Source organism: Hyla sarda, chromosome 12, assembly GCF_029499605.1.
Source record: "Hyla sarda isolate aHylSar1 chromosome 12, aHylSar1.hap1, whole genome shotgun sequence".
In the NCBI taxonomy this organism is placed as follows: Eukaryota; Metazoa; Chordata; class Amphibia; order Anura; family Hylidae; genus Hyla; species Hyla sarda.
The window spans coordinates 63,946,182-63,964,824 of NC_079200.1; the positions used below are offsets into that span (position 1 = coordinate 63,946,182).

The window sequence follows — 18,643 nt, forward strand, 5'->3', positions numbered from 1 at the left end:
ATAAATAATGGAGATACCTTTTTTATTAAAATTTCGCAGGGTATCATAAAAAAATCATAATAAAAAAGATACAGTGGTGATGAAAAAAATTGTATCTAACGAAATGTATCTTTTTTATTATGAAATGTTTATTCATTTTTAAACAGGGATCAATTTATGTGAGCGGGTAAAGCACTAAAAATGTAGCCGACAATAATGAAAATGTAGTGTGTGCTTGTTTTTCACTTTTTTTTAAAACATTTTTTAGGTAGTACTACTACTCCCAGCATGGAACACACTCTTCCATGATGGGAGTAGTAGTTACCTGTACTAATTGACAGATTGCAGGGGTCCCTTGCGATCATCTTGTATAATGTATAGATGCGCCGGCTGCTCTTCTATGGTCCCCTGCACTCACGTATATGTACACATATTCATATTTCCCGCAGAGCTGTGATTGGCCAGATGGTTCCAGCCAATCACAGCTCTCTGTGAGAAATAGGAATATGTGTATATATACGGCCGTGCAGGGGACCATAGGAGAGCGGCCGCCGCATTCATACATTATACAGGAGCATTACAGCGGGTGTCAGGAGTGATACCCGCAGTGATCTTTCCTTTACTACAAGTACTACTACTCCCAACATGGAGTACACTCTGCTCCATGCTGGGAGCTGTAGTACCTGCATTAATAGACAGATCGCAGCGGGTGTTAGAAGTTACACTCGCTGCCATATGTCTATTAATGCAGGTACTACAGCTCCCAGCATGGAGCAGAGTGTGCTCCATGTTGGGAGTATTAGTACCTGCAGTAAGGGACAGATCCCAGGGATGTCACTCCTCCTGACACCCGCTGCGATCGTCCTTATGTGAATGTCGGGATCAGCTGTTCTCAGGGCTACAGAGCCAGGAGAACAGCTGACGCTGAGCCGTAGGTATACATCGTATATCTACTGCCCAGCAAGAACTTACAGTGAGCTTGCAATGTGTATACAGTATACACATTGCTGGCTCACTTAACCCCTTGCTGAGCTGTGCGCTATGCGCAAGCCCAGCAAGGGAAGAGTTAACTTACACTGCTGGACAGTGTAGGTTAACCCTTTGTGCGGTATACACTTTATACAGCTATCTATAGATAGCTGTATACAGTGTATACAGAAGACAAAGTCCAGCTTACTTCCCTCGAGTCCCGGGCCGGGTTCGTGTAGCTCCGCCCCCTAGTGGTGACGTCATTAGGGGGCGGAGCTACAGAAGGGAACAAGGCTAGTTTATCTGAAGCTCTGTTCACATTGTACGTTTTGTATAATGTGAACAGACCCTTCTGGCAGTGTCTACCCAGACAGGGAGACTCCAGCTGTTGCTAAACTACAACTCCCAGCATGCCCAGACAGCCAAAGGCTGTCTGGGCATGCTGGGAGTTGTAGTTTTGCACCAATTGGTGGCTCCCTGTTTGGGTAGACATTGCATCATGGGTGCTCTCCCCAGCGGACAGCGCCAAAAATGTCATAACCAATTTTTTGTGTTTTTTTTTCTTCTCGTTTCAGATCCGTGTATGCAGAGGATTACTGCGGATTCGATGGATTACGGCGGATTATTTTTTTTCCCTTTAATAAAATGGTTAACGAGGGCTGTGGGGGAGTGTTTTTTTAAATAAAATAATTTTTCCAATGTGTTGTGTTTTTTTTTTTTTTTTTTTATTGAATTTTCAGGGTTAGTAGCGGAAGCTGTCTTATTGACGGAATCCATTACTAGGCCAGGGCTTAGTGCTAGCCCCAAAAACAGCTAGCGCTAACCCCCAATTATTACCCCGGTGCCCACCGCCACAGGGGTGCCGGGAAGAGCCGGTACCAACAGGCCCGGAGCGTCAAAAATGGCGCTCCTGGACCTAGGCGGTAACAGGCTGGCGTTATTTAGGCTGGGGAGGGCCAGTAACAATGGTCCTCGCCCACCCTGGTAACGTCAGGCTGTTGCTGTTTGGTTGGTATTGTGCTGAGAATGAAAATACGGGGAACCCTATGCGTTTTTTTTTTTAATTTAAATAAAAAAACAAAAAAAAAACGCATAGGGTTCCCCGTATTTTCATTCTCAGCCAGATACCAACCAAACAGCAACAGCCTGACGTTACCAGGGTGGGCGAGGACCATTGTTACTGGCCCTCCCCAGCCTAAATAACGCCAGCCTGTTACCGTCTAGGCCCAGGAGCGCCATTTTGACGCTCCGGGCCTGTTGGTACCGGCTCTTCCCGGCACCCCTGTGGCGGTGGGTACCGGGGTAATAATTGGGGGTTAGCGCTAGCTGTTTTTGGGGCTAGCACTAAGCCCTGGCCTAGTAATGGATTCCGTCAATAAGACAGCGTCCACTACTAACCTTGAAAATTCAATAAAAAAAAAAAAACACAACACAATGGAAAAATTATTTTATTTAAAAAAACACTCCCCCACAGCCCTCGTTAACCATTTTATTAAAGGGAAAAAAAATAATCCGCCGTAATCCATCGAATCCGCAGTAATCCTCTGCATACACGGATCTGAAACGAGAAGAAAAAAACACAAAAAATTGGTTATGACATTTTTGGCGCTAACCGCTGGGGAGAGCACCCATGATGCAATGTCTACCCAAACAGGGAGCCACCAATTGGTGCAAAACTATAACTCCCAGCATGCCCAGACAGCCTTTGGCTGTCTGGGCATGCTGGGAGTTGTAGTTTAGCAACAGCTGGAGTCTCCCTGTCTGGGTAGACACTGCCAGAAGGGTCTGTTCACATTATACATAACGTACAATGTGAACAGAGCTTCAGATTAATTAGCCTTGTTCCCTTCTGTAGCTCCGCCCCTAATGACGTCATCACTAGGGGGCGGAGCTACACGAACCCCGCCCGGGACTCGAGGGAAGTAAGCTGGACTTCGTCTTCTGTATACACTGTATACAGCTATCTATAGATAGCCGTATATAGTGTATACCGCCCAAAGGGTTAACCTACACTGTCCAGCAGTGTAAGTTAACTCTTCCCTTGCTGGGCTTGCGCATAGCGCACAGCTCAGCAAGGGGTTAAGTGAGCCAGCAATGTGTATACTGTATACACATTGCAGGCTCACTGTAAGTTCTTGCTGGGCAGTAGATATACGATGTATACCTACGGCTCAGCGTCAGCTGTTCTCCTGGCTCTGAAGCCCTGAGAACAGCTGATCCCGACATTCACATAAGGACGATCGCAGCGGGTGTCAGGAGGAGTGACATCCCTGGGATCTGTCCCTTACTGCAGGTACTAATACTCCCAACATGGAGCACACTCTGCTCCATGCTGGGAGCTGTAGTACCTGCATTAATAGACATATGGCAGCGAGTGTAACTTCTGACACCCGCTGCGATCTGTCTATTAATGCAGGTACTACAGCTCCCAGCATGGAGCAGAGTGTACTCCATGTTGGGAGTAGTAGTACTTGTAGTAAAGGAAAGATCACTGCGGGTATCACTCCTGACACCCGCTGTAATGCTCCTGTATAATGTATGAATGCGGCGGCCGCTCTCCTATGGTCCCCTGCACGGCGGTATATATACACATATTCCTATTTCTCACAGAGAGCTGTGATTGGCTGGAACCATCTGGCCAATCACAGCTCTGCGGGAAATATGAATATGTGTATATATACGTGAGTGCAGGGGACCATAGAAGAGCAGCCGGCGCATCTATACATTATACAAGATGATCGCAATGGACCCCTGCAATCTGTCAATTAGTACAGGTAACTACTACTCCCATCATGGAAGAGTGTGTTCCATGCTGGGAGTAGTAGTACTACCTAAAAAATGTTTTAAAAAAAAGTGAAAAACAAGCACACACTACATTTTCATTATTGTCGGCTACATTTTTAGTGCTTTACCCGCTCACATAAATTGATCCCTGTTTAAAAATGAATAAACATTTCATAATAAAAATGATACATTTCATTAGATACAATTTTTTCCATCACCACTGTATCTTTTTTATTATGATTTTTTTATGATACCCTACGAAATTTTTATAAAAAAGGTATCTCCATAATTTTTTAGGATCGCTAAAGTCCAAAAAAAGACTAAAAAGATTTACCGAATGTACCCGAATACCGAATGTATCCGAAAAATCAAACTATCTATATCCTTTTTATTATATTTGTTATCAGAATGAATTCTTCACGTTCGTTTACGGATAACGAATGCATTCGTTATTTACAGCATTATGGTCGGGAAATAACAAATGTATTCGTTACTTTGCTATTCGTATTATCGTGGCTATTCGGGAATGTTCAAAATATGTTTTCGTGCATTCGGATCGGTCCGAATGCACGAAAACGGTAAAATTCGTTAATTTAGACATTCGTGCCGAACCGAATTGCACATGTCTAATATACGCTCCAGGTGAGCGGCCATTCATCAGACCCCCTGCTTGTCCCCACTTTATGTGGGGTTTTGATTCAATATTTAGGGTAATGCACTAGGCGCCTCCTTGGGCCTTCTCTATTTTCTTTGTTTACAGGTTGCTATCAGTGAGGCTCTCTTACAGCTTTCAGTCTGTGCAGCTTTCTGTGAGAATCTGTGGAGCTTTCAGTTTCTGTGCAGCTGTTAATCAAGCTCAGCGCAAAGAAACACTTCCTGAGTTTGGACTCCTGCCAAGCCGGGAGGAGACCAAACTCACTGTATTAATTGTGGCAGGAAACAGAACAGAGCCACCTAGTGGCCGTTTTTTATATTACATTTTAAACATATTTGTGTTGATAATTTTAAAAGCAAGTGATTGGGAAAGTATCTGCTAATTACACTAGGAACACTATATTAAAAGTTTTATTTGGGGACCGTTACTCTTTAAGATTTGGGATGAGTTTATCTCTTAATATCTGTTGGTATTACAAAAGATAACAAATGTATGATATCAGACAGCAATATAGCTATAGAGAAATGTTTTCCAACCTGTGGCTCTCCAGTGTTTGCAAAACTACAATGCCCAGCAAGCCCTTCCAGCTTGCAGTAATAGCTACACTTCAGAGGGAATGTTGCCGGTAAATTTTCATCGGATGGCCCTCTCTCCTGGAAGAGAATCCATAATGTATAGGAGAGGTGTTTGTTACAAGAGGCACCTTTATTGGTCATGAGTTTTTTGTTTCATTGCCGCTTATCTTCCTACTTTTTATGCAGTTGTATACGGACTGCAGGCACTATTGTATTTTGGGTAGGAATATGCAATTGGGGGTTTATAAGAGTGTAATTCACATTTTTGAATGTGGTGTGTTATGTGTTGAATTGCTGGGGTATAAATATATTCCTGCACTTCTATAATGTTATAATGTTATTTTTACAAAAATACATATATGTTTGTATATTGATATTGTGCACTAGTTCACTTCATATACACTTGTTACTTATTTCTGCGGGGGGAATTTACCCCGAGATATTTAACATGGCACTGTATATATGCATACTATTAGAATTCATTTTATAATTATGCACTTTAATTGATATATCCCGATATATGGGGAATTTCCACTTTCACACTTCACTATTTAACCCCTTAAGGAACCAGACCATTTTCACCTTAAAGGGGTACTCCGCCCCTAGACATCTTATCCTCTATCCAAAGTATAGGGGATAAGATGTTAGATCGCCGCGGTCCCGCTGCTGGGGATCGTCGCTCTGTGCGTAATGACGGGCGATACAGGGGCCGGAGCAGCTTGACGTCATGGCTCCGCGCCTCATGACATCACGGCCCGTCCCCTTAATGCAAGTCTATGGCAGGGGGTGTGACGACCGCCACGCCCCCTCCCATAGACTTGTATTGACAGTGACGTCATGAGGGGCGGAGCCATGACGTAACGATGCTCCAGCCCCTGTATTGCCCGTCATTACGTGCAGAGCGAACTCGCTCTGCGCAGTAATGATAGCGGGGTGCCGCAGCAGCGATCCCCGGGGTCCTCAGCAGCGGGACCCCAGCGATCTGACATCTTATCCCCTATCCTTTGGATAGGGGATAAGATGTCTAGGGGCGGAGTACCTCTTTAAGTCCACTGTCACTTTAAGCATTAATAACTCTGGGATGCTTTTACCTTTCATTCTGATTCAGAGATTGTTTTTTCATGACATATTCTACTTTATGTTAGTGGTAAATTTTCGTCGATCATTTGTTGGTGAAAACTCCAAAATTTGATGAAAAATTTGAAAATTTTGCATTTTTTTTTTACTTTGAAACTCTTTGTTTACAAGGAAATAGACATTCCAAATAAATTATATATTGATTCACATATACAATTATGGACATTTATCAACGGGTTTAGTCAGGTTTTCTTTACTATAATTGTCGCAAAATTGTCGCAACTGCGACTACACAATTTTTCGTGCGACATTTTGACTGGAAAGCGAGAAAAGCAAGTTTTCCTAAAATTTACTATGTAGTAATAATTTTAAAATGGACTACGAGTAGTCAGGTATTTATTAACTGCGACAGTCGCAACTGCGCAAAAAAAAGTCGCAACAGCGTTAAAAATTGACTAAATTTACTCCAGCTCAAACATGGAGCAGAAAAAGCTACTACCAAAGTAAAAAAGGAAAAATTGCTTACGTGAAAGAAAATTATCAACAGGCTGAAACCAGTTGATAAATAAGTCACACATAAGCAAAAAAAAAGTAAGGAAAAAACTACTAAAAAAAAGAATACATAAGCAAACATTGATAAATGTCCCTCAATGAGGGACATTTATCAATCTTTGCTTATGTATTCCTTTTTTTAGTAATTTTTTCCTTACTTTTTTTTTGCTTATGTGTGACGTATTTATCAACTGGTTTCAGCCTGTTGATAATTTTCTTTCACGTAAGCAATTTTTCCTTTTTACTTTGGTAGTAGCTTTTTCTGCTCCATGTTTGAGCTGGAGTAAATTTAGTCAATTTTTAACGCTGTTGCGACTTTTTTTGCGCAGTTGCGACTGTCGCAGTTAATAAATACCTGACTACCCGTAGACCATTTTAAAATTATTACTACATAGTAAATTTTAGGAAAACTTGCTTTTCTCGCTTTCCAGTCAAAATGTCGCACGAAAAAGCGTGTAGTCGCAGTTGCGACAATTTTGCGACAATTATAGTAAAGAAAACCTGACTAAACCCGTTGATAAATGTCCATAAATATGTCTACTTTATGTTTGCATCATAAAGTTGACATGTTGACAACTCCCAGCATGTACTGATCGCCGAAGGGCATGCTGGGATATGTAGTTATGCAACAGCTGGGGGTACGCAACTACAACTCCCAGCATGGCGAGACATCCGTTTGTTGTTCGTGCATGCTGGGAGTGGTAGTTTTGCAAGATTTAGAGGGCAAACATCTGGAGGGCCACAGTTTGGAGATCACTGTGCGGTGGTTTCTAAACTGTGGCCCTCCAGATGTGGCAAAACTACAAATCCCAGCATGCCCAGACAGCAAACTGCTGTCTGGGCATGCTGGGAGTTGTAGTTTTGCAACATCTGGAGGGCTACAGTTTAGAGACCACTGTATAGTGGTCTCCAAACTGTAGCCCTCCAGATGTTGCTAGGCAACAACTCACCGGCTTCCGTAGTCAGCAGGATCGCTGCACCAGGGAGAGGATTTCCGCCTACCGCTGGTAAGGGACCTCCATCACAGTTCCCCCGTTCTGCCCTGACTACCATGAGTGGGCAGAACGAGGGAACCGAAACAATCTCAAGGTTACAAGTCCATCTCCAGAGATCTAGACTTCCCTTTGTCCACAGTTCGCAACATTATCAAGAAGTTAGCAACCCATGCCTAATCTCCCTGGGCGTTGATGGAAGAGATAAATTGATGAAAGGTGTCAATGCAGGATAGTCCGGATGGTGGATAAGCAGCCCCAAACAAGTTCCAAAGATATTCAAGCTGTCCTGCAGGCTCAGGGAGCATCAGTGTCAGCACAAACTATCCGTCGACATTTAAATGAAATGAAACGCTATTGCAGGAGACCCAGGAGGACCCCACTGCTGACACAGAGACATAAAAAAGCAAGAATACATTTTGCCCAAATGAACTTGAGTAACCAAAATCCTTCTGGGAAAATGTCTTGTGGACAGATGAGACCAAGATAGAGCTTTTTGGTAAAGCACATCATTCTACTGTTTACTGAAAATGGAATGAGGCCTACAAAGAAAAGAACACAGTACCTACAGTTATTTTTTCCAAAGGGTGTGCAACCAAATATCAAGTTAAGGGTGCCAATAATTTTGTCCAGCCCATTTTTGGAGTTTGGTGTGACATTATGTCCAATTTGCTTTTTTTCCTCACTTTTTTGTTTTAGTTCCAATACACACAAAGGGAATAAACATGTGTATAGCAAAACATGTGTTACTGCAATCCTTGTCTGTGAAAAATACTTCATTTTCTAGAAAAAGTTCAGGGGTGCCAACATTTACGGCCATGACTGTGTATAGACACACTGCTGTCTACCTGCTCCTTTCATATGTGGCCACAGAAATGTTTTACCAGATCTCCCCATGAGTGGCGATGGCTGGGCGGCTATGGCAGGCTGGTGATGGATAAACAGTGAAGGTGGATGGTGGAGCGCTGAGGGTAAAAGGCAGCCCACTCTCCCTATCTTTGTATCTGTTCCCAGCAGAGCAGGACACAGCAGAGCCGAGGTCAGGGAGGTCTGGGACGTGCCGCGCGCTGAAATAGCTCTGCTTTTAAAGTGGCAGAGCTGTTTAAAAGTGTCTTCTGGTGGCTGCACAGGGCCTAGAGCAGGAGATCTTACGGAGCAGGTATGCCAATGTTAACCTGGCCCTGGCTAAATGTTTACAGTAATCTGACGCCAAACGGTCTCTGCCTTTAAAAATACCGGCAATTTCATTCCCTATATTTGTGATACAAAGACACCGGCCTGGTACAAAAAATACCGGCTGTGACGGTGAAATACCGGCAGGGTGGCAATCCTAGTGGTTACAGATTTTGCATTGTAGAATTGCAACATGGTCCGCTATGTTATAGCAAAACCTCAGATGTGAGAAGCATCAGGTCTGTACAGATTTTTTACCCCCTGTATGTACAGTACACAAGAATGCTTCCATTCACTGACAACAAGCATAAACCACAAAAAAAATTATGAACAACAGACACCTTAAGTACATTAGAAAGCTGATGGACACAATGATGTGGCTCAGTTCCCAAATCAGGTTCCAGTTTGGTGCAGCCACAGGCAGGCGCTGTCTGGGCATGCTGGAAGTTGTAGTTATGCAACAGATGTAGAACCACAGGTTGGGGAACATGGCAATAGAGAGTGCAGATGTATGTAGCAATTTCACCCAGACATTGATAGGACTACATAGGAAGACCCCGACATTATCTATAACGCAGTAATAGGTGGGAAAGGGGACTTTACAGATTCTGCATTGGGCTTCAGGAACTTCTTTGCGAGTAGGATTGCTACATGGTTTTCTACATTGTGGCATACCCTCAGCTGTGAGTAGCATCCAGCCTGTATAGGTTTTCAACTACTGGATAGACAAATGCTTCCACTTACTGACAACAAGCAAACCCTTAGCATATATTCACACGGCAGAATTTGCACACATCCGCACCAGGGCCGGTTTTACGCTTAGCGTGGCCCTGGGCAAAATCAAAAGTGGGGCTCCAAAAGTCGTAATAGTGCACAAACCAGATTTACAAATTTTTGGTCACTTCAAATACCCATAAAAATATCTAAAAGCAATTGAAAAGTCCTATCAAAACAAAAATGGTACTGATAAAAACTACAAATCACAGCGCAAAAAAACAACCCTCATACATCCCCATATACAGAAAAATAAGATTTATAGGGATCAGAATAGTACAATTTAATATTTTTGTATAGTTCCCCCACATTAGGTTGGCAGCATAGTTCCCCCACATTAGGTTGTCAGTATATTTCCCACCATAGGGTTGGCAGTATAGTTCCCCCACATTAGGTTGGCAGTATAGTACCCCCACATTAGGTTGGCATTATAGTGCCCCCACATTAGGTTGGCAGTATATTACCCCCACATTAGCTTGGCTGTATAGTTCCCCCCACATTAGGTACAGTATAGTACCCCCACATTAGGTTGGCAGTATAGTTCCCCCCACATTAGGTTGGCAGTATAGTTCCCCCACATTAGGTTGGCAGTATAGTTCCCCCACATTAGGTTGGCAGTACAGTTCCACCACATTAGGTTGGCAGTATAGTTACCCCACATAAGGTTAGCAGCATAGTTCCCCCACATTAGGTTGGCAGTATAGTTCCCCCACATTAGGTAGGCAGTATAGTTCCCCCACATTAGGTTGTAGTTCCCCCACATTAGGTTGGCAGTATAGTTCCCTCACATTAGGTTGTAGTTCCCCCATATTAGGTAGGCAGTATGTTCCCCCACATTAGGTTGGCAGTATAGTTCCCCCACATTAGGTTGTAGTTCCCCCACATTAGGTAGGTAGTATGTTCCCCCACATTAGGTTGGCAGCATAGGTCCCCCACATTAGGTTGTAGTTCCCCCACATTAGGTTGGCAGTATAGTTCCCCCACATTAGGTTGTAGTTCCCCCACATTAGGTAGGCAGTATGTTCCCCCACATTAAGTTGGCAGTATAGTTCCCCCACATTAAGTTGTAGTTCCTCCACATTAGGTTCGCAGTATAGTTCCCCCACATTAAGCTGACAGTATAGTTCCCCCACAGACATACAGTGGTCCCTTAACATACGATGGTAATCCGTTCCAAATGAACTATCATTTGTTGAAACCCTCATATGTTGAGGGTTTCGTGCAATGTAAAGTATAGGCAGTTTTACTCAAGTTTCCCTGCCGCTCTGGACCATCACTGCTGCCCTGGATGTCACCCTCCATCCCTGTCGCCACGTCCCGGGGTGTCCCCGCTGCTCCGGAACGTCTCCGCTGCCCGGTATCGTCACTCTCACGTTGCCATCATCACGTCGTTACACACGCCGCTCCTATTGTATGATGGGACAGCGTGGGTGGTGACGTGATGACGACGAAGGAGAGCGACGGCCATGCAGGGTATCCCGAAGAGGATGCTCCGGAGCCCTGAGGACAGGTAAGAGACCATCATCGGAGCACACGGGGCACCTTAAATGGCTACCCGGCGGCAGCTGAAGCAGTCTGCGCTGCCGGATAGCCGTTTATGCGATGGCCCCGACATACAAAAGCATCGTATGTTGATGCTGCCTTCAACAACTCTGAGAGGCCATCGTATGGTGAAATTATCATATGTCGGGGCCATCGTAGGTCGGGGGGTCACTGTACAGCCTTCAGCCATATACAGTGTATGGCTGAAGGCTGTATGTCTGTGTACTGCCCCACTTCAGTGCTCCGTCCACCGCTTCTCCAGTCAGTGGTCACGATCTACTGCTATGGCCTATAGGCCATAGCAGCAGATCCCAGGACTGGAGGAGCGGTGGTCGGAGCACTGAAGATGACGTGCAGGTAACTTACCATTTGCGCGTTCTTGCTGCTCTGCTCCTATGGACGCACGTACGGGACGTCAGTGATGTCCGTGCCTGCACTATCTCCCGGCAGCCCCTGCCTTTTTAAAGTTAACGCGGGGCCGCAGAAAGGTAACCGGGACATCCTTGTGTCTCGAAAAGATTTTTTCGGGATACAGGGATGTCCTAAATGTGAGGGGGGGGGGGGATTAATCTGGGGGGGGGGGGGTGCAATTGCCCCATTGCCCCCCCTGGATCTGCCACTGAGCAGCCCGCAGGGGGGCCCCACCTTAACTCCAGCCCTATCCGCACCAATTCCACATCCGTGTTCCTTTGGCCGGTTTCTGGCTTGTGTGGATATCGTGCGGAATCCGTATGCTGAAATTCTGAAGTGTGAATGGGAGTGCGGAATCCCATTGAAGTCTATTGGGCTTCTATTTGATGTGGAATCCGTGCGTGTGAATATTGTGGATATTTTGGGTGTAGACAAGAATGTTTCCATTCACTGACAGCAAGGAAAAATCTTGACACCTAAAGTATATTAGAAAATCTGCAGAATGATATGACATTCCCCAGTCAGGTTCCAGTTTGGTGCAGCTACACAATCTCCCCCTAACACAGTGTTTCCTCACCAGGGTGCTTTCGGGGCATGCTGGGAGTTGTAGTTTTGAACAGCTGGAGGCACCCTGGTTGGGAAATAGTGTCCTAAAATGTATCTTCATGGTTGCCTTTGGCTATCCTGGCATGCAGGGAGTTGTAGTTTGGCAACAGCTGGAGGAGCCCTGGTTAGGAAACACTGCCCCAACAGCATGGCTGCTTCCCCCTTCACCATCAGGGCCTGTGTGTAATTTCCTCTATTCTCCACGCTAGGTCTCATTTTCTTTGCTCCTCTCATCTTCCAGGAACCCCTATCCCAGTCATATCCCGCTCGCTCCGCTTCACTTTTCATCTCATTTCCTCGGCCCAGGTGAGACCCTCATTCTGGCGCATGTGAAGTTAATAGGCAGCATGAGCAACGAGCGTGCCAGGGAACTGCAACGGGCTCCGTCTTTTCATTTCGCCTTTGCTTTTAATCCTACAAAGCCCTGATAACAGGAATCTCCTTTATAGGGAGAAATCTGCTAAACACATAGGATTGAAATGTGCAAATCCCCCTAGACCTCAATAGCTTGGGCTGACATTTGCCCCTTTGAAATGGAGAGGAGGGGTAATTCGACTCCTATACAGTCAATTATTTCTACATGATAATTGTAATGTGACATCATTCAGGGTCCTGAAGCTGCGGCGCACCCATATCACAGGTCGCACATTGGGTTTCGCCATTTGATATGTTAATTCTTCCTAATATACATCTCAGAATCTCAGACTATTTTCCGTTATCTGGGAACGCGGCTTGCAGATAGCAATCACCTCCTGCTTCGGGCATAATCTAGTATTTCGACTTGCTTGCCTCGGCGATAGAAACATTCCCCATCCGTTAAATGCAACATGGTTGATCAATCAATGCTCACAATATTGCAGCCATTTGGCTCTGTGAAGATAGGCCCTGCCGGTGGTGAGCACCACAAAAGTGCAGGGGGCGAGTGCTCGGCGGATGAATGTCTTTTCTGCCCTGAATTTAATTAACATGATTAATTTTCATTATATAATATTCTACCATGACTGGCTCCAAGCAAATGCATGGTGCAGAGGTAGTAGTCACACCTGAGGGGGCCCAAAGGTTCCCAGCTACATAGTAAGTAAGAGGGCGGGCTACAGATTTTGTCTTAGCGCCTTAGAGGTTTAGAAAATATGGTTGCAGTCTCCTTCAAGCAGTGCCCCACCTGGTTTTGTCTGGTATTGCAGCTCAGCTCCACTGAAGTAAATGGGGCTGAGCTGCAATACCACACATGACCTAGGGATAGGTGTGGCACTGTTTTTGGAAAAAAGCAGAAAGGTAACTATCTGATCAGTGGAGGCCCACCCACTGGGACCCCCACTTATCACAAGAGCATAGTATGAGGAACAGGTTATAACTAGCTGATCAGTGAAGGTCCACCCACTGGGACCTCCACCTATCAAAAAACATAGAGTGAGGGATACTGATCACTAGATGATAAATGGAGATCCACCCACTATGACCCATACCCATCACAAGAACATCAAAACCTGTCCTGAGGAAAAGTTGCTTAGTTGCCCATAGCAACCAATCAGATCACTTCTCTTATGCCTGGAATCTTTTTGAAAATGAAAGAAGCGATCTGATGATAACTAGCTGATCCGTGAAGGTCCACCCCATCCATCACGAGAACGTGTGGGAAATAGGTGTAACATAGCTGATCAGTGATCAGTCAACCCACTGGGACCCCCACCCATCGCAAGCACATAGTGTGGAGGATAGTAATAACTATCTGATCACTGGAGGTCCACCCACTGGGACCCCCACACATCACAAGAATGATGTATTCTGCTATCAATGAATGTCCCATAGACAGGATATGTAGCGGTGGTCAAGCAGGTGACCTGCTGTCATGTCAACAGTATCCTGAAACCATTCGTGTGTAAGGATTTTGTTTTCCTTCAAGGGAGTGGGCTTACTCATAGTTTTCCCTAAGAACCTGGCAATGATTAAAGAATGGTATCTAAACATCCTCCAACAACAGCTTCTCCCAATGATCGTCAGTTTAGTGATAGACAATTCTTTTTCCAGCATGATGGAGACCATGTCAGAAGACAAAGGTGATAACTATGTGGCTCTATGAACAAAACATTGAAATTATGGGCCCATGGCCAGGAACCTCCACAGATATCAATCCCAATCCCATATATCAATCCCATTGAGAACTTGTGACCAATCCTCAAAAAGAGGCTGGACAAACAAAAACACCGAAATAGTGATAGACTCCAAGAATGGAATAGACAAGAGTAGGTTGTGATCAGTCAGGATTTGGCCTAAAACACCTGAAATATCGACATAAACTTGGTGTATTTGTCAATAAAGGTTAGAAATCTTCTGAAATGCTTCTTATTGTACTTCAGTAACCATAGAAACATCTGACTAAAACATCTAGAATCACCGAAGCAGCAAACACGACTGGTGTTTCACGCTTCTTAATACATTTGGTAAATCTTGTACGTGCACCATGACAACTATGGGGTAGATTTCTGTCATAATTTACAGCAGCTTCTGGTGTAAATAATCATGAATATGTTGTGTTGTGGGAGGCCACGACCCGAATATAAGCTACTTCCACTTTTCAAAAGGGAAAACAGACATAGAACATTGCAAATTGTGCAAATATTACATGCAAAGTTGTAGAAGTTTTACTGTTGTGGTAATGTGTTTTCTCTTTCTAGAGAAGTTCATCCTAATGGATTTCCCACAGAACACAGCTTGAGCTTCCTTCTTCGACTGCCACCAAATGCAGCCCATGAACCCTTTGCTGTGTGGCAGATAACAGATGAAGATTTCCAGCCCGTCCTGGGGATCATTCTGGACCGTAAGGTGTTCCAAATATAGTACTATATACGATCTTGAAATTGGCCTGGGGTGGGATGTAGCAGATAAAGAGGTTATCCACAATCCATAAAAAAGCAGTGCCACAACACTGCACTGGTTGTGTCTGGTATTGCAGTTCTGCTCTATTAAAGAGAAGGAGCTGAGATGCAATACCATTTGCAACCTGTGGTCATTAGTGACACTGTTTTTGGAAGAAAGCAGCTATGTTTGTCTAATCCCAGATAGCCCCTATAAGATAAAGCTATTTTATCTTATAATTTATTCCTGTTTCCAGTATGTTGGTCATACCTTTTGTAGTAGTTGGTTTCAGGATGGTGTTGGCCCATGCTGTAGTGAGTATAAACCTAAAACCACCATCCTCAGCAATGAAATCTGAAATGGTTATCACGGCATCAGTGTGCCCCACAACCCTACAAGATGGTTACATTTAGAGATGAGCAAATTTTTTGAAAAATTCAATTTGGCCGATTCGCCGAATACTCTGAAAAAATTCAGTTCGGCAAATCGCCTCAATATGGTGTAGAACACTTTGCCTTGCTGTAACATGCACAGGGAATGTGCTGTGTAAATGAAATAACACTGTTATTCAGTATGACATGGAGATTACAGGCATCGCTATTAGAATCACTGCCGCAGCAGGGTCGGGAGAGGATATGGCGTAACAGATCAATAGATTAAAGAGATTTTTTAATGTAACTTTTACTTAATTTAAGTTGAATTTATAAAAAAAAATTAAAATCCTTTTTTGAGGACCCATTCTGGTGAGCACCGAGCTGGCCGTCGCGAGGCGAGCTACCACCTGCTCCAGCCCCTGCCTCTCACGCCCCCCCCCGGACTGTCTTACTCTGTGTGGAACTGCAAATGTTTCATTTAATCAAATCAGTTGTGGTTCATCATTATTGCTCCAACCTTTTTCATTGGATTCTTGTGGTAATTCCAGAGGTAATATATGATGACTAGAGAGGAGTGAATTTAAAAAAAATTTGATTTGTCCAGTTTGATTTGCTCATCTCTATCGAGGACCCATTGGAGGGTAAGTCTGGTGCCAGCAGCTGTGGTAATTCCAGCTCCAATAGTGTACAATTAATGCAGAGTATAATTTTCTGTAGTGAAAAAGCTTGTACCTTTTTTTTCAAATCAAGCTTGCGGTCCGCCATGGGGCCAGCATTGGCCTGTCCCAGCCGCTTCCTCTCAGCGCACCCCCATGCTCTGAGTGTCCAGTTGAAAAAGGAGGGACATTCAGCTTCTGTGCTGTTGGATAAGTGGGCGCATAAAGCTGGAAGTGGCTGCAGTGAAAAAGCTCGTACTTGTATCCTAAAATAGAGCAGGCGGTTCTCCGCCAGGCGAGCTTCCACCTGTTCCAGCCCCTGCCTCTCAGTGCCCCCCCCCGCCCCCGACTGCGAAAGTGCGAATGTTTCATTTAATCAGTTATGGTTCATTGTTATTGTTTCAAACTTGTTTCAATGGATTCTTGTAGTAATACCACAGGTAATATATGAAGTCGACAACCATAGGACCTCACTCTTGAAAAGATTAAACTTGTGAACCTAATCAAAATCTTACATTTTAATTTAAAAAAATTGATGTAATGTCCCGGGTGCTCAAAGGGTTTACTTTGAACTAATACTGTATGACCACAAAACCCAATATAACAAGGAGTCACATGGCGGCACAATGACAGAGCCCAGCAGTGGCAGCAGGTCGACGAGACCATAGGGCCTCGCAATAGAAAAGATTAAAGATATTTTGTAAAATTTTAATTGACGATCTTATAAACATTAAAATGTTAAAAGTTAAATTTAAGGTGCCAACAGCATGAGGAGACCATATGGTGGCACAATGACACAGCCTGGAGGTGACAGCAGCATGAGGAGACCATATAGTGGCAGAATGACCAAGCCTGGAGGTGGCAGCAGCAAGAGGAGACCATAGGGCCTCACAATTGAAAAGATTAAAGATATATTTAAAAATTTAAATTGAATAGATTAACATACATTTTTTTATGTAATGTGCCAGCAGCATGAGGATGCCACATGGCGGCACAATGACACAGTCTGGAGGTGGCACCAGCACGAGGAGACCAAAATGTGGCAGAATGACCAAGCCTGGAGGTGGCAGTAGCAAGAGGGGACCATATGGTGACAGAATGACACAGCCTGGAGGTGGTGGCAGCCTGACGAGACCAAAGGGCCTCACAATTGAAAATATTAAAGATATTTTTTTAAATAGCATGTGGCCATATTAAAATCCTCCGGATACTTGATGAAAAACTGCCACACCGCAGAGTAGCTGATTTTCCCCCCAACTGTCTGCACTGATTGACTGCTACTGCCGCCGACTCCAGGGACCCCTGTTCCACCACCTCCCAGGCAGGTAGGCTGCCGCGAAGCAGGTGGTCTACCCCACGTTTGGCTCCAGACTTCCCACTGCTGCCTCCATGCTAACTCCCAACCATGCTACCACCTTGCTGGCTCAACTGCTGCCTCATGGGCAACCTGCCACCCTCTTCTCCTGATGATGATGAAGCCCCTTCTGCACCCGGCTCCCAAGTGCGATCGGCTTCATCATCATCAAGTTGTGTCTGCATGTCACTGATGTCCTCCTCAGGTTCCTCAACAGTATGTGCTTCAGGAGCCTGAACAACACCACCTACCACGCCTTATCACTACTTGCCGCCTAGCGAAGGAATGGGTATGTATCCTCCACATCTTAGCTGGACAGTAGCTGCTGACTGTCCTCCAGTGGATCGTCCTGACTAAAAAGTGGAGCTGAACCCACAGCATAGGATACTTCTATGGGGAGGGAACAGCATAGGACACTGGCAATTGGAGGACAGGGGCTGCTCCCGGGCCATGCCAACTGAGATTTGTGTCTGAGGAACCCACCGACTGTTGACTGGGGGTGTCAGATGTCACTTGTGATGAAGTGGATGACCGAGTTAACTAGTCAATGACAGCAGATGGGTTGCTAGTCGAGACACGACCGCTAGCCGACACCAGGAGCTCAGGCCTCTCGCTGCGACTCCTCCTGCCACTTGCCCCTAGTCTGCTCTACCTCTGCCTGTGCTTCATGAATTTAGGCCTCTGCCACTCCTCTGTGCACGTCCTGGCTCTTCTCTGCCTGACATACTTAGTGCATATATGCGGGGAGTACAATACGCTCCACTACGCTTAAAACAGTATTTGTCTAGAACAGCAGCAGGTGTGTACTTTTGGCTGGCCTTTCACAGTAACTAGGCCCTTAAGACTATAGCAGGAACAAAATGGTACACCACGTAGATGTACATACGTGGTATGCACTTATGAGGGGAGTACAATACACTCCACTATGCTTAAAACAATATTTGTCTAGAACAGCTGCAGGTGTGTACTTTTGGCTGGCCTTTCACAGTAACTAGGCCCTTAAGACTATAGCAGGAAAAAAATGGTATACCACGTAAATGTACATACGTGGTATGCACTTATGAGGGGAGTACAATACGCGCCACTACGCTTAAAACAGTATTTGTCTAGAACAGCAGCAGGTGTGTACTTTTGGCTGGCCTTTCACAGTAACTAGGCCCTTAGGACTATTACAGGAACAAAATGGTACACCACGTAGATGTACGTATTTGGTATGCACTTATGAGGGGAGTACAATACACTCCACTACGCTTAAAATAATATTTGTCTAGAACAGCTGCAGGTGTGTAATTTTGGCTGGCCTTTAACAGTAAC

General features: G+C 44.7%; 1 protein-coding gene across 2 annotated transcripts in view; it reads left to right on the forward strand.

Moving 5' to 3' along the window:
• Positions 1 to 18,643, forward strand: part of COL20A1 (collagen type XX alpha 1 chain) — a 156,600-nt gene that overhangs the window by 99,223 nt on the left and 38,734 nt on the right. For both annotated transcript variants that reach the window (XM_056547885.1, XM_056547886.1), the window contains one exon: positions 14,765 to 14,907. In XM_056547885.1, the coding sequence (XP_056403860.1) occupies positions 14,765 to 14,907 (143 nt within the window). The remainder of the gene's footprint in view (positions 1 to 14,764; positions 14,908 to 18,643) is intronic.